The 13,696-nt window shown below is 40.2% G+C and overlaps 2 protein-coding genes across 9 annotated transcripts in view; both read left to right on the top strand.

Moving 5' to 3' along the window:
* The window catches only part of hoxb3a (homeobox B3a), a 53,080-nt gene extending 48,454 nt beyond the window's left edge, over positions 1–4,626 (top strand). For all 8 annotated transcript variants that reach the window (XM_081711290.1, XM_035524566.2, XM_081711291.1 and 5 more), the window contains 2 exons: positions 1,065–1,662; positions 2,285–4,626. In XM_081711290.1, the coding sequence (XP_081567416.1) occupies positions 1,173–1,662; positions 2,285–3,045 (1,251 nt within the window). In that variant the 5' untranslated portion in view covers positions 1,065–1,172 and the 3' untranslated portion in view covers positions 3,046–4,626. The remainder of the gene's footprint in view (positions 1–1,064; positions 1,663–2,284) is intronic.
* A 2,079-nt stretch (positions 4,627–6,705) lies between these two features.
* On the top strand, positions 6,706–10,079 carry hoxb2a (homeobox B2a). Its single transcript, XM_026997826.3, has 2 exons — positions 6,706–7,881; positions 8,746–10,079. The coding sequence occupies exons 1-2, from the start codon at positions 7,434–7,436 to the stop codon at positions 9,489–9,491; spliced, it is 1,194 nt and encodes a 397-aa protein (XP_026853627.3). The 5' UTR covers positions 6,706–7,433; the 3' UTR covers positions 9,492–10,079.
* Positions 10,080–13,696: the final 3,617 nt, after the last annotated feature.

Below are 13,696 nucleotides of genomic sequence, written 5' to 3'. Positions count from 1 at the left end.
TTTCATATTTTTATCATTCTCTCTTTACTAACCGTAAATTAATGCCAGGTGTCTGTAAGTGTTTGACTGATTACCCTCGCCCCGTCCTTTCAACCACACCAGCACCAAGCGAAGAGGTCTTGTGCTCTTTCCGGGATTAGATTTGTCTATTTCGGTTCAGCGAACATCATGAATCATATCTAGCCATGGCTTCCGGGGACCTCTTTCCACGCCACGCTCATAGAGTCCACAACTAAGTTCATCACATTGGTCTTGGAACACAATGCCGTTTTTTCAGGTTTTTAGTGTTGACCAAATACATTTGTGTGTAACAAGAGAAAGCCTTCTGGAGAGAGCCGCTGTACGTAACGCATATTTATTGATTTGTCTGTGCTGCTAATGCTTTTGAAGACCCGAGGTTTTTCATTAGCTTATGATGCTTCCTTATGAATAAGAAAACAATTCTGCATTAAATGTCATTTACTTTATTATCATTGCTTATTTTCTTTCTTTTCTTTTTCTTTTGGTCAAAATTAAATAAGAAATTTACGTGATACGTATCTAGCAATAACTAAACATAGCCTGTTAGGATGTTAGGATGACTGGACGAAACATCGGAGGTTTATATATATATATATATACACATATACCATTACGCGTTGGTTAATAACTCGTTTAAAAGGGGCCGACAAGAACAACAAGAAGAATAGATTTTATTAGGAAAAAAAAAAACGTAGAATAAAACATTTTATAATGGCAGATACAAAAATATGAAAGAAAAATATGAAAGCATAGGCATTCGAAACATTTCATACTCGTTTTCAGAGTCGGAAAATCACGACGTTCGTTTTACGGAAAAGTTTTTGAGACGTGAGCAGTTGGGTTCTTTATACATATGCGTGTATATAGTGAGAGGGAGAGCCAGATAACGAGCGAGAAAGAGAGAAAACGCAGCCAGCGTTCCCTGACATAGCATCTGCAAGCCGCGTTGTGGGAACGTGCTATTCATGTCATGGCGCCTTTCAGCGCAGTAAGATGGATTTACCTCGCGCCCCTCTTATTATGTGCCTCTTATAACCTTTCAGGTCAGCTTCCAAGAGGCCGTTGGAAAAAGACCGTCACGTGACATCTGGTGCCAATGTTCTTCCAGAAGGTCGTCAGGACCCTGGTAGCCAGTAACGCGACTTTTGGAAATGCAGAAAACGACCTACTACGACAACTCAACGCTATTCGGAGGTTACTCGTATCAGGGGGCCAATGGCTTCGGCTATGAGGCTCAGCCAGCGGCCTTCCAGAGCTCGGCACACCTGGAGAGCGATTATCAGAGGTCGGCCTGCTCCTTGCAGTCGTTGGGCTCCAGCGCGCCCACACAGCCACAGCATGCCAAAACAAAAGAGCTCAACGGCAGTTGTATGCGGCCCAGTCTGCCATCTGAACACCACCCACCTCCCCAAGTCTCCCCTCCTCAAAACCCAGTGAACCCAACAGGGTCTAGTGTGGCCCAGCAACCAGGGGGTAGTAGCAGCGGTGGGGCTGGCACTGGAGGTACGACCAAATCCTCTTCAAAGTCATCCACGCTTGCCCCGAATCCTACCATCACCAAGCAGATCTTCCCCTGGATGAAAGAGTCACGTCAGAACACCAAGCAAAAAAACAGCTCCCCCAGCGCAAGCTCAGCTAATGGTGTGTGTGCCAACCCCTCCCTATCCTTTAATGATCACCCACTGCCTCCCCAACCCCACCTGCTCCTGTTTTCCTAGGACAGATGTTGGCCTGCATATAGGTTTAAAGTAGAATTAAAAGCAATGTATTCCTTTTTTTTGGGGGGGGGGGGGGTGCTATGGCATACAGAAATAGCAACAATTATGCAAAGAGCCCATCATTTTTATATTCAAATATTCAAATTATATTCAAATATTTAAATAAATGTATTCAGATATATGTGAGAGAAATATTTGTTTACAGAGGAAAAAAAAATGAAGCCTACTTGTTCCCAAATACACGCATAGATTTTTAAAAAATTATCTTCATAGGGAAAGCGAGCCATTCAAAGACAATCAGCGTGTGGATAGCAAATATGCTCTAGCTTACTGCACAGTACGATCTTGGCCGTGGGCTTTGGTTGTAACACAATTTACATATACCCGGTCAATGTTAGGGCGCACATCTCTTAATAAATGCCAGTTATGAAGTGTTGACAACCAATATCAGGGGGTATGTTTTTTTCGTGGACAGCTTTATTAAGAGGAACGATGCATTCAATTGCCGCATGTAGTAATTATGTTTTATTTCATTCCCACCCCAGCGGAGAGCAGTGGCGGAGAAAAAAGCCCTCCGGGTTCTGCAGCTTCCAAGAGAGCGCGCACAGCCTACACGAGCGCGCAGCTTGTGGAGCTTGAGAAAGAGTTCCATTTCAATCGGTACCTGTGCCGGCCTCGTCGTGTAGAGATGGCTAATCTTCTCAACCTTAGCGAAAGGCAGATCAAGATCTGGTTTCAGAACCGCCGCATGAAGTACAAGAAGGATCAGAAGTCGAAAGGTATGGGTTCTTCCTCAGGAGGGCCATCCCCGACCGGAAGCCCGCCTCTTCCAATGCAGTCCTCCGCCAGTTTTATGAACTCCATGCACTCAATGAGCAGCTATGATGCGCCGTCTCCGCCGTCGTTCAACAAGCCTCATCAAAACGCGTATGCCATGTCAACAGCCTATCAGAATACCATGAAAGGTTGCCCCTCGCAACAGAAGTATGGTAACACAGCACCAGAATATGACCCACACGGGCTGCAGGGTAACAGTGGCAACTACGGGACGCCTAATATGCAAGGTAGCCCCGTGTATGTGGGAGGCAACTATGTGGATGCCATGCCCGCTACTGGGCCATCTATGTACGGCCTCAATCATCTTCCGCACCACCAGTCTGCCAACATGGACTATAACGGTGCAACGCAGATGTCGGCTAGCCAACACCATGGACCGTGCGATACACATCCGACATACACGGATCTGTCCGCGCACCATCCTTCTCAGGGTAGAATCCAAGAAGCACCCAAGTTGACTCATCTGTAGCAGGTTTGGACAAAACGAAAAAAAGACGAAACAAACAAACACAAACCCATGGGACGATGCAATGGGGTTGAAAAGATGATCCAGTGGTTTCTTCCCGTGTGTAGAACTGCAGTTGGTGTCGATGTTGTCCTTCCATTCGCCTGTGAGCACGTTTGTTTATTCAGATGATATCTTCCAATCAATTCAGTATTCAGAGCCCTAAAAACCCTTTAAGGACGAAACTCATAAATATTGGGTAAGCGTGGCTAGTGTATGCCAAGGAATAGGGTATTTTACCGTATGACCCTGTGTGACTCTCGTTTACATCATCGTTACCATTCTTAGACTTTGTCAGCATACCACCCACGTCTTCACGCGTAGGGCTGCTTGAGAGCAGAGTTGTAGTGAAGTCTTGAAACCGACATTAGGAAACCACTGGATTGTTTTCGTTCACTTCCCTTCTTCCACATACCTCTTTTTAAACGACTCACAAAGCTGCCATTTGCTCGATTATTTTTATTTAACCGCCCCCATAAAACATCACACGTAACACATACTTGCGCACTGTCTTTGGTAACACAAGGTAGATCTCAACACTCTGATGAGTTTAGGTCCGTTTTCAAACTACACTACCTGCGGCTTACTCCCATTAACTGACTAAAATTAGATGATTGTTATAATATTGATACAGGGTAAAGAAAAGAAGATTTGATAATTTAGTCCATACGTGGTCACCCCTACCTTTCTCAACTTGTTGTGCCCCTCCCTCACCCTCCCACTACTTCCTTCCTCCTGAGAGAGAAAGAGAATGGGATCCCCTCCTCTTTCTCTCGCTCTCTCTCTCTCTCTCTCACTCACTCACTCACTCACTCTCTCTCTCTCTCTCTCTCTCTCTCTCTCTCTCTCTCTCTCTCTCTCTCTCTCTCTCTCTCTCTCTCTTTGTCTACTTTGGGTTTGCTTACATTAGCCCAAACTAATGCGAATGGTCCATTTTCTCATGTCTTGACTTAACGTGGAAACAGGGTATAATTGAACAAAATGCATGTCCAGGATACCAGGCAGTGGTGTAGACGTTTCGGTTTACGCCTAATGCTTTCTCGTCTGGGCATCATTGTTGCACTTAGAGTTTACATTTTGATGGGTAAGGAAAAAGTAAATCTTATTTTGAAGCGAAAGGCCTTCAATCAGCGTCTTTCGGTATGTGTGTTCAAATGAACATTCATAAATATATATTTATTTGTTATAGCCAGTTTAAATACTTTCTTTTTGTATTATTTATCCCCCATGTATTTATATCGAGAAAGTGTACTTTTTTAGTATTTACCTGTTATAAAAAGAAGACATTGTGTTCTTGTCATTGTAACTAATTTTAGTTATTGTATTTTAGAGATACGTAGGTTTATGTTACCCTTGTACATAAACAATGATTCGACCTGTACAGGGGGAAGAGAACGGAATCAAACCGTTCCTTCATAGTTGGAAATTAGAAAGTATAGCAAACCTTTTTTTAAACATCAGTTGTTCTTTGTAGCTACTTTGATTTTCTTGTTAATAAGAGTTGTCTGTTGAACAATTCTTTAATAAAATGTTATGTTATTCATTTCCATTCTAGTCTTGTATATCCTTAGTATTTTAGGCTATTGGATTTCTTTCGCGCGCACGCCCGCTCACTATCTCTCTCTCACTCACGCACGCGCGCACACACAAACACACGCACACACACACACACACACACACACACACGCACACACACACGCACACACACACGCACACACACACGCACACACGTGGTACATCTGTCCTCATGGCTTCTCAAAGAGCCCTCGAGGCCGTGCTTGCAAGGCAGTGGTCACGTGAGGCGAGGTCAACCCAGTCCTTACTCTCAGTTTGAAAGAAACAGGTTAATTATAAAGTTGTCTACTTTAAGAAGTCAGAAGTTTTAAAACTCAGTTGCATTAAAAACATGATTCATAATTACTAATGTTTTTATTGAATATAGTTTTACCTTAACACTGAATCAAAACAATCTCGTATTAAATATTACCTTTTGAGTGAAATACAACCTCTTTATCTTCATGGAAACATAATTACACTGTAGTGCACAACAATAAGGTAATTTTAGAATCATTAGTTCTGAAACATAACCACTGGTATGCTTTAAGAACAAAAATATGTGTACCAAAATAACTGGATTTGCTTGGTGTTTATATAAATCTATCGCCTTCAATAATATCTTACACTGCAATAAGATTCCATAGCAAAGTAAAAGCAGAGTAATCCGAAATAAATATTTTCAGATACATTCAGGGAAACTTAATTAAAACTCGTAATAAAAAGGGATACAAATAATCTAAATAAGATGAATCATACCTAACAGTAGAATGAAAAATATACATTCATTCACAATCTACACGTCAAACAGACATTCATGGTAGATAAACGGTGCATATCTTTGATCAGTTTTTCCTAACACTATGGATCAAAATGTACAATAGCAAAACGTCTTTCCTTCTAAAGTAAACTAGATAGATAGATAGATAGATAGATAGATAGATAGATAGATAGATAGATAGATAGATAGATAGATAGATAGATAGATAGATAGATAGATAGATAGATAGATAGATAGATAGATAGATAGATAGATAGATAGATAGATAGATAGATAGATAGATAGATAGATAGATATTTACGAGGCCAAGATGAATTGGTAACCTTTCAAAAACTGTCCGCCGAGGTTAGGAAAATCCTTTTGTACTGAAACTTCATATAATACTTTTCGTAAAACAGCGTATCTTTCTTTGTTCAAATAAAACTGTAAAGAGACATCCGTGTAACCCGCGGTAAACTCCATTTTGGTTGTGGCCTTCTTGAACTGACCTCCTCTTATTTGAGTGTCCACTGCCCATAGCATGCTTTGTATACCCATTTAATACCTAAACACCCACACACATTTTATGTTTTCGTTTGCTTCTTCCAGCGAAGAAAATGGCGAAAATAATGCAAGAACCCCGAGACATATTTAGCCTGGGAATCCATGTAAGGCCATTTTGTATTCCCGGTTTTACTTCCTGGATAATTCTTTACGCCATATTAAATCGGAAACAAATAAATCTTTGCATCAAAAAGACTAATTTAGAGAAGGTATACGCAAGACTATGTGGGAGTAAAGGGGGTTTCTTTGTTGTGATCGTGGAGGGAAGAGGCGAATTCTTGAGGGTGGTTCCTGTCAAGCGCTTTGCCGGCGAAAAGATTGATCACCGCGGCTACTTTACTACTTGGATTCTAAAAATATCTACCCCATATATCAGGGCTTTTTTTCTTAAAAACATTGCTGTTCTCTGTGTCATCATGTAAACGTGCATTATTGCTTTCTTCTTCCACTCTGCAAAATAAATGAATTTCAAATCTATTTCAAACAAAAACGAAAGGAAAAAAGGGATTTTAAAAGCGACCTCTCAGTGAACTTTCAGTAATCTATGCTGTGAAACTATGCTTTTTGAACAAACTAAATTCAAATAGACATTCAGAAAAAAACAACTACATTTTACATCCAACCAAATTCCAATACCAAGCTTGTTATCAGCACTCCAACAAAATATATGCATGCGTTTTTCAACGAATTTATTATAGACAAAACTTAGCTGCAAACTTACGCGCACACAGGTCCCCAAATATTAGGAGTCCCACGGAAGTTTCAATTAATAGCAACCATATATGCTAACTTCCTTCGCGGTCTGCGTGATGAGGAGTTCCTCAGTCCGACAGATAGAACTTACAATCTTAAAATGTCTCCTATCTCTATTTATTTAGACAATACATGGGAAATTTTATATATAGGCCATATATAGCTACCTTCCTTGTCTGTTACTCTTGTCAAAACTTTTAAGATTAATGACCCTCGCTAAAATACGCAGTAAGACCATATTGTAGATGTGCTTTTAACAGTCACTTAAGGCCTGAGGATTACATCACCAGGAGCTCTGTATTCGGATGGCCATTGTCTAAATAAGGGCTTACTTAACCACGCACAGTGAAAGGCACTGGTCAAGCACCTGGCAACCGTGCACTTTTTAATTTTGTATATATGAGCCCTCTGCTAACACCAGAATTATATGATCCTCGTGAATATTTGATCAATTCAGAAAAATTATGCTTTCTTTTGCTACAAGGCCCCGCATTTCCATTGGCTGACACTAGTCATGTGACCAGGAATTGGCTGCAATTTCGCCCATAGTCTTCAGTTTAGTAGACCCTGGTCCCCATACGCTAGTAATATCACCAATATACACAATTATTAAAGCCCGCAAATGCAGCCATAGTGGGAGCGCAAAATAAAACCGCACCATTTGGATGCTATTTTTGCGCATTTTGGTGTCGCTAACCGCCCTTCTTGCCTAGGCGAAGCGATGAATTTTGAATTTGAGAGGGAGATTGGGTTCATCAACAGCCAGCCTTCCCTTGCTGAGTGCCTGACGTCTTTCCCCGCTGTCCTGGAGTCATTTCAAACTTCATCAATCAAGGACTCGACAGTAATTCCACCTCCTTTCGAGCACACCATCCCCAGCCTGAGTCCTTGCACAGGCAACCAGGCGCGACCGAGGAGCCAAAAGCGAACCGCCTCCAATGGCCTCCAGCTCCGGACGCAAGCACCACCGGCAGCGCAGCAGCACCAGCAGCAGGGCCCGGCTCCTCTGACGGGCGGCGGCCCCCTGGCTCACGAGTTCCCATGGATGAAGGAAAAGAAATCGTCGAAGAAGTGCCCGAAGCCCGGAACAGCATCGGCAGCCACTGCAGCTGCCTCTCCCTCTCCAGCATCCTCTGGCTACGCCACCGCCGGACTCGAGTCCCCGACAGGTCAGTATGTCAATACAACTATTATGGCTTTATTTCTTTGGTTTTCCTTTTTGCAAAGCATACCTTCCGCGTGAAGACAAAGCTGTTCGGCGTTAAAGTGGCTTATGCTTTATGAAACGCTTCAGCTGACGTCCATTCTGACCGATGCAGAACAATTATGGAATTCTATCCATCCTGTTTACATTTTTTTTTGCATATTGTTTCACCATAAAATTGTCTCTGACTGAACCATTGTTCAATATATGTGCTTCACCTATCGGCAGCATTGACTCATGTTTATTTGCTTGAGCAATGTTCACCTTATGCTTAATATTAATCATCTAAATTCAGCACTGTGCTCAGTGCTTAGTAATATTTTATCCGCCGACAAATCAATAACATCCCCATACTACATTATTATATGTTACCATTTTTATCAGTTAGCAAACAAAAATATGTAAGTAAAATAGCAATTACCCCTCCCCCATTTTTTGGCGTAATATGTGAATGCGTGTGTGTTCTGACTGATAAAGTTGTAGTTCCTTTGATACAGATAGTAAATCTTGCTCTAGAATAACGATTTAATCGCAGTTGATGTCAGCGCTGTCTTAATGATATATATTCATAACCATGTCTCATGGCTTGGGGTAGCCATTTTGGTTGTCAGTATGTAATGTGAATACTGTGCAACAAAACAAAATATGGGTGCTTGCTGGAATAACGCACATACCCCGCTGTTCCACTGGCTGTGAACGGATTTCTGCAATCTTTACTGCACGCTAAAACATAACGTTATTAAATACATTTTGAGACCTTCTTTGTATTTGATAGACGATTATTTAGGAATTTATGGTCCACATAGTCATTTGTGTCGTGATTTTACAGAGGTGCAAGGCGGGTTGGACAATAGCGGCGGTTCACGGCGATTGAGGACTGCTTATACCAACACGCAGCTACTTGAGTTGGAAAAGGAGTTCCACTTCAACAAATACCTCTGTCGACCCAGGAGAGTAGAAATCGCAGCACTTTTGGATCTAACTGAGCGACAAGTCAAAGTGTGGTTTCAAAACAGGCGCATGAAGCACAAACGACAAACTACACACCATCGAGACGGACAAGAGGGCGAGCCTAGCGGTTTCGAACCACTTGAAGGCGCAGATGCTTCCTCGCCTTACTCGAACCAAGCGCTTGAGTCGTCTGGTCCTGGTTCCAGCTCAGGATCGGCAGCAGCTTCGGAGGGTGAGACGTGCCCCACGGCCGCCTGCTATACGAACAGTGTTGACAACAACCAGCCCACGCCCGAGGAAGGTCAGGCGGTCCAGGCAAAGTCGGCATCTGTTCCTGACACGGCGGTTCACTCTCCCCCGTACCCAACGCCCACTGCAGATAACCCTTCCACAATGGGCGAGGGCCGCGCAGCAGGGCCGGACCATTCGTTCACGGAGCCGCAGGATTCCTCTTCGCTTGCCGACTTGAATTTCTTTTCGACTGACTCCTGCCTACACATTTCGGACGCTTTATCACCAAGTCTACAGAGCTCACTGGATAGTCCCGTAGACTTCTCTGAAGAGGATTTTGACTTGTTTACGAGTACTCTTTGTACCATAGATTTACAACATTTGCAGTTTTGATTGACTCTAAATTAAAAAAAGAACAATCGAAGTGCATCCCATCACAGTATTACGAATGCTTTCCGTCTACAACATTCCTGAAAGGAAAGACAAAAAAAACCTTCTGGGTTATATTCAGACATAGTTGTGAGACGAAGCCGTAGCGGACACAAATTATTAATTATTTTGACAGTATTACGATGTTCTGTTCTAGCGAATCCACATCGGGATTGCCCCTGTCGAGATTCAGGTATTTTATTGCCTTTTGTTTATCTGGATTTAAGTTCGTGCTGACTTGCAGATAAAGGTGCGGGGACTTTTTCAATGAAACTCAATCGTTGAATTCTCAGGAAATGTATCAGACATAAGGTTAGATGAACTGCTTTTAGAAATTCTCCGGAGACGGGCATTGCCCCTGATGATGAATTTTAGAACTAGTTTATTTATTGAGATTCTTTAATAGTAAATTTCAAATTATTTATTGTACATTATTTTCATAGTTGAAAATAAAACATTTATAAGCCGGAATAAGTGTGAATGATTTACAGGCTCAAACTGCAAGCAATTATCGAACAGGCAGTTATGTGTTAGAATGTGTTTTTCTAGAGTCCTCTCGTGGTAATGCTTTTATATTTAATGCCTTATAAAGCTCTGATGTTATTTCAACTGATTTTTTAAAACTGTAACATTTTTAAAACTATAACATTTGGCAAGTAATAATGTATTATGCACTAAAGAATGCATAACCATTTTTATGATTGAGTCGCACATATCAATGCTAACAATAATGATTATTATTATTATTATTATTATTATTATTATTATTATTATTATTATTATTATTATTATTATTATTATTAATACAGGAGAAGTACGACACGTAATAATAATCTAGGCTACTTTGTAAACAATGCATTTATCTTAGATAAATGTTTAAAACGCAAAAAAAAAAAAAAAATAGAAAGGCAGCCTTATTTCTTCGCACGTAATTATAATAAATATAGAAACAGAAAGTGTATAATCGCAACTGTTTAAATACAAATGTACTAGCATATATATATTCAGAATAAATATAAGGTAGCAATTTTACTTACTCTGGGGTCTATAAAAACATTTAAAAACACATTAACAATAATAGCTTTGTGTATTCCCCATTTTAATATGACTCATAGTTATTATTATTATTATTATTATTATTATTATTATTATTATTATTATTATTATTATTATTATGCATTTCAAAGGATTGTGAACAACATGCCCTTTGTGCAACGTTCAGTCTTGCTGAGGTAGGCGCTTATGGTTGCATACGCTGAGATGTAGCCCAAAATGGCGCTGGAAACACAATGAAGGATATGAACAATAAAGCGGCGGCCATTATCGAACGTTTTGGTTGAAGCTGAGAACAAGGGACGTTGAATTGGTTGGTCCATAGTTGTATGTATCATTTTAAAATGAACATTTTAACACAAACGAACGTATTTAATTATTATTTTGACGTGATAATCAACACAAGACCCCTTATGAAATAGCTTCATCCAATGCAGTATATATTAATCTCACATGTAGGCTGTAGACTAACAAAACAAGAATGTATTAACAACACCCTAACAGCAATGATCAGCAATACTACTACTACTACTACTACTACTACTAATAATAATAATTGTTTATATATATATATATATATATATAATACACACACACACACACACACACACACACACACACACACACACACACACACACATACATATATATATATATATATATATATATATATATATATATATATATATATATATATATATATATATATATATATACACTATACTATACTATACTATAGTATAATATAGGTACTGGAAAATGTACCATGAGTATAAATCTTCTTTTAAGGTAGAATGGATCTATGGGTTCAATAATAGCACGAAGTATTAAACATATTAGTTGCAGGTCTGCAAGGTTGTACTTCTATGTGTAGATGTATTTGAGTGAGTATTTGTTTGTGTGTATGTAATGCATGTTTGTGTCCCTGCAGAAGGGATGAGCTCAGGATACCAGCTGTTTGGTCATCCTACAATCAACCCTTAGCTATCAAATTGAGGCTCAGTATGAAAGTCAGACAATTCATCGATCTCATATCTCTGCCTGCCCAGACAATTAGAAACAAATGCAGGCACAAACATGTGCAGGAACAGTTTGCTGACAGATATGAATCACTTGAACAGTGAGAAAATAATGAGACACAATAACTTCGATCTCCTGTGATGTTTCAAATGAAACAGTTGTGTAAAGCTGAGGTGAAGAGAATGATGATCACATTTACCTGCCCACAACAGAACACCATGGCAGAGATAGGGAGAAAGACATCCAGACAGACAAACAGACAACCACATAGATAAATAAATTAAATATTATTTTGTAAATAGTTATGGTCTTTTTTAAAACAAATTAAGCCATTCACAATCTAGCCTCATTTTGCCAGCTCTCCCACCGCACCCCCCCACCAGCTCCCTGTCTGGGCCGAGCTGTACAGATCTTTTAGCTGATACTGAACCCCCACACAGTTTCCTGAGGCCAATGGGAGGGCTTTTTCTCTTTCTCTTTCAGTCCAAACATCAACTGCATATCTATTTTTGTAGACCTGAGATGCGGAAGACACAGACTTCCCATATTATCATCTGAAAATAAGATCAACAATTTCCAGCTTGCTCTGAGACCTTTCATGTCTGATTAATATTTAAATGTCTACAGGGCACATTTTCCTCTCTACCGTGGTAATCTGAGGTGTGGTGCCACACTGATTTTTATCTCTCTTTCTGAGCTCCGCTTGGTGCACTGCCAGCTCATAGTGAAATGCTTTCACAGTCTCACTTTGCCATAATAAGGGGCCGGTTTATTTATTTTCTGTTTTTGTTTCCCCTTCTGGGAAGGTGCAGTCTAAAATAAGCAACCATTTAGTGGGATGGGGCTTTAATCATGAGAGAAAAATGTTACTATTCACTAAAGTGCATCCTTTATAATGACTGAACCCGGAAAAGTAGACACAGTTAGAATTTACCAAAATAAAAGAATTAAAATGCAAAGACCTAGTTAACTTCAGTTAACTGCTCTGAAAAAGAACAACTCTAAAAAAAAACAACATTATACCAATATTGCACAAAAATCTTATGCAGCATTTTGCATGTAATACAACCTATAGCTAACAAAGTCTGCACTGAGCTTTTGCAAATGAAGGTTAAACAATAGATTTTATTCAAGAACATATTTGAATATATGTACACTCACTACCCACTTTATTACAAAAACTTATTTTTTTTTCAGTACAGCAGGTGTTTCCAGATGCACACTTTGTACTTTTAGAGAATGTAGCTCCTCTCTGACTGGTTGTTTTAACCATCCCTCAGCTACTTACCAGTGGTAGCTTTCTGACCATGAGACTGCTGTTAAGTGGATATTTTTGCTGGCTGACCACTCTTAGTGCAGTAGTGACACTGATGCATGTAAGAATAGTGCTGTGTGTGACACACTCAGACCAGCACAACACCCACAATCACATCAGTGTCACTGCTGTGTTAAGAAGTCTCCAGCATTACAGACAGTAACTGGACAGCAGTGCTCCTGTGGCCAGAACCTGTCCAGTGATGAACAGAGTAGAGGGTGGCTGACAGTGCATGGCAGCATACACGCTACAGTCAGTAACCGCACACCTGTGAATGCACCTAATCGAGAGGTGTTCATAATAAAGGGAGGAGGAACTGTAAGTACAAAGTAGGAATTTACTGTCAAGGAAGTGGTGAGTGTAGTGGTGAATGTTAGGTTCTTGAGCATTAGATTGACCTGAAGTACCATGGATAGCCACTTAGACAGTTATCAGTTGTGGGTAATCATAGATGTCACATTGTTCCCACATAACAGTAGAGTCAGTCAGTATGCTGTCTGAACTATAATGGCTGCCAAAGCAGTGAGCTGCACTCTCAGGCCCAGACCAGATTCTCTATACCCTGAATGTATCTGGAGTCCATTACAAGCAAGAAATGCAAAAGAAATATTAAGACCAACTGAAAGCTTAAATACATATTTTAATCATTTATGTTAAGTACTGACACACTGACAAAGCTAGATAGATCAGATAGTTTAATACATCTGGATCATTGTTAAATAATGACATTTATTAAGCCAGTGTTAAGTAGTTTTAGGCGATTTTAGTGAATCAATAAACA

Source organism: Electrophorus electricus, chromosome 3 (assembly GCF_041902795.1).
Source record: "Electrophorus electricus isolate QZ-2024a chromosome 3, ASM4190279v1, whole genome shotgun sequence".
Lineage (NCBI taxonomy): Eukaryota > Metazoa > Chordata > Actinopteri > Gymnotiformes > Gymnotidae > Electrophorus > Electrophorus electricus.
Note: the sequence above shows the minus strand (reverse complement) of the source record. Positions and strands in the feature narration are given on the sequence as shown.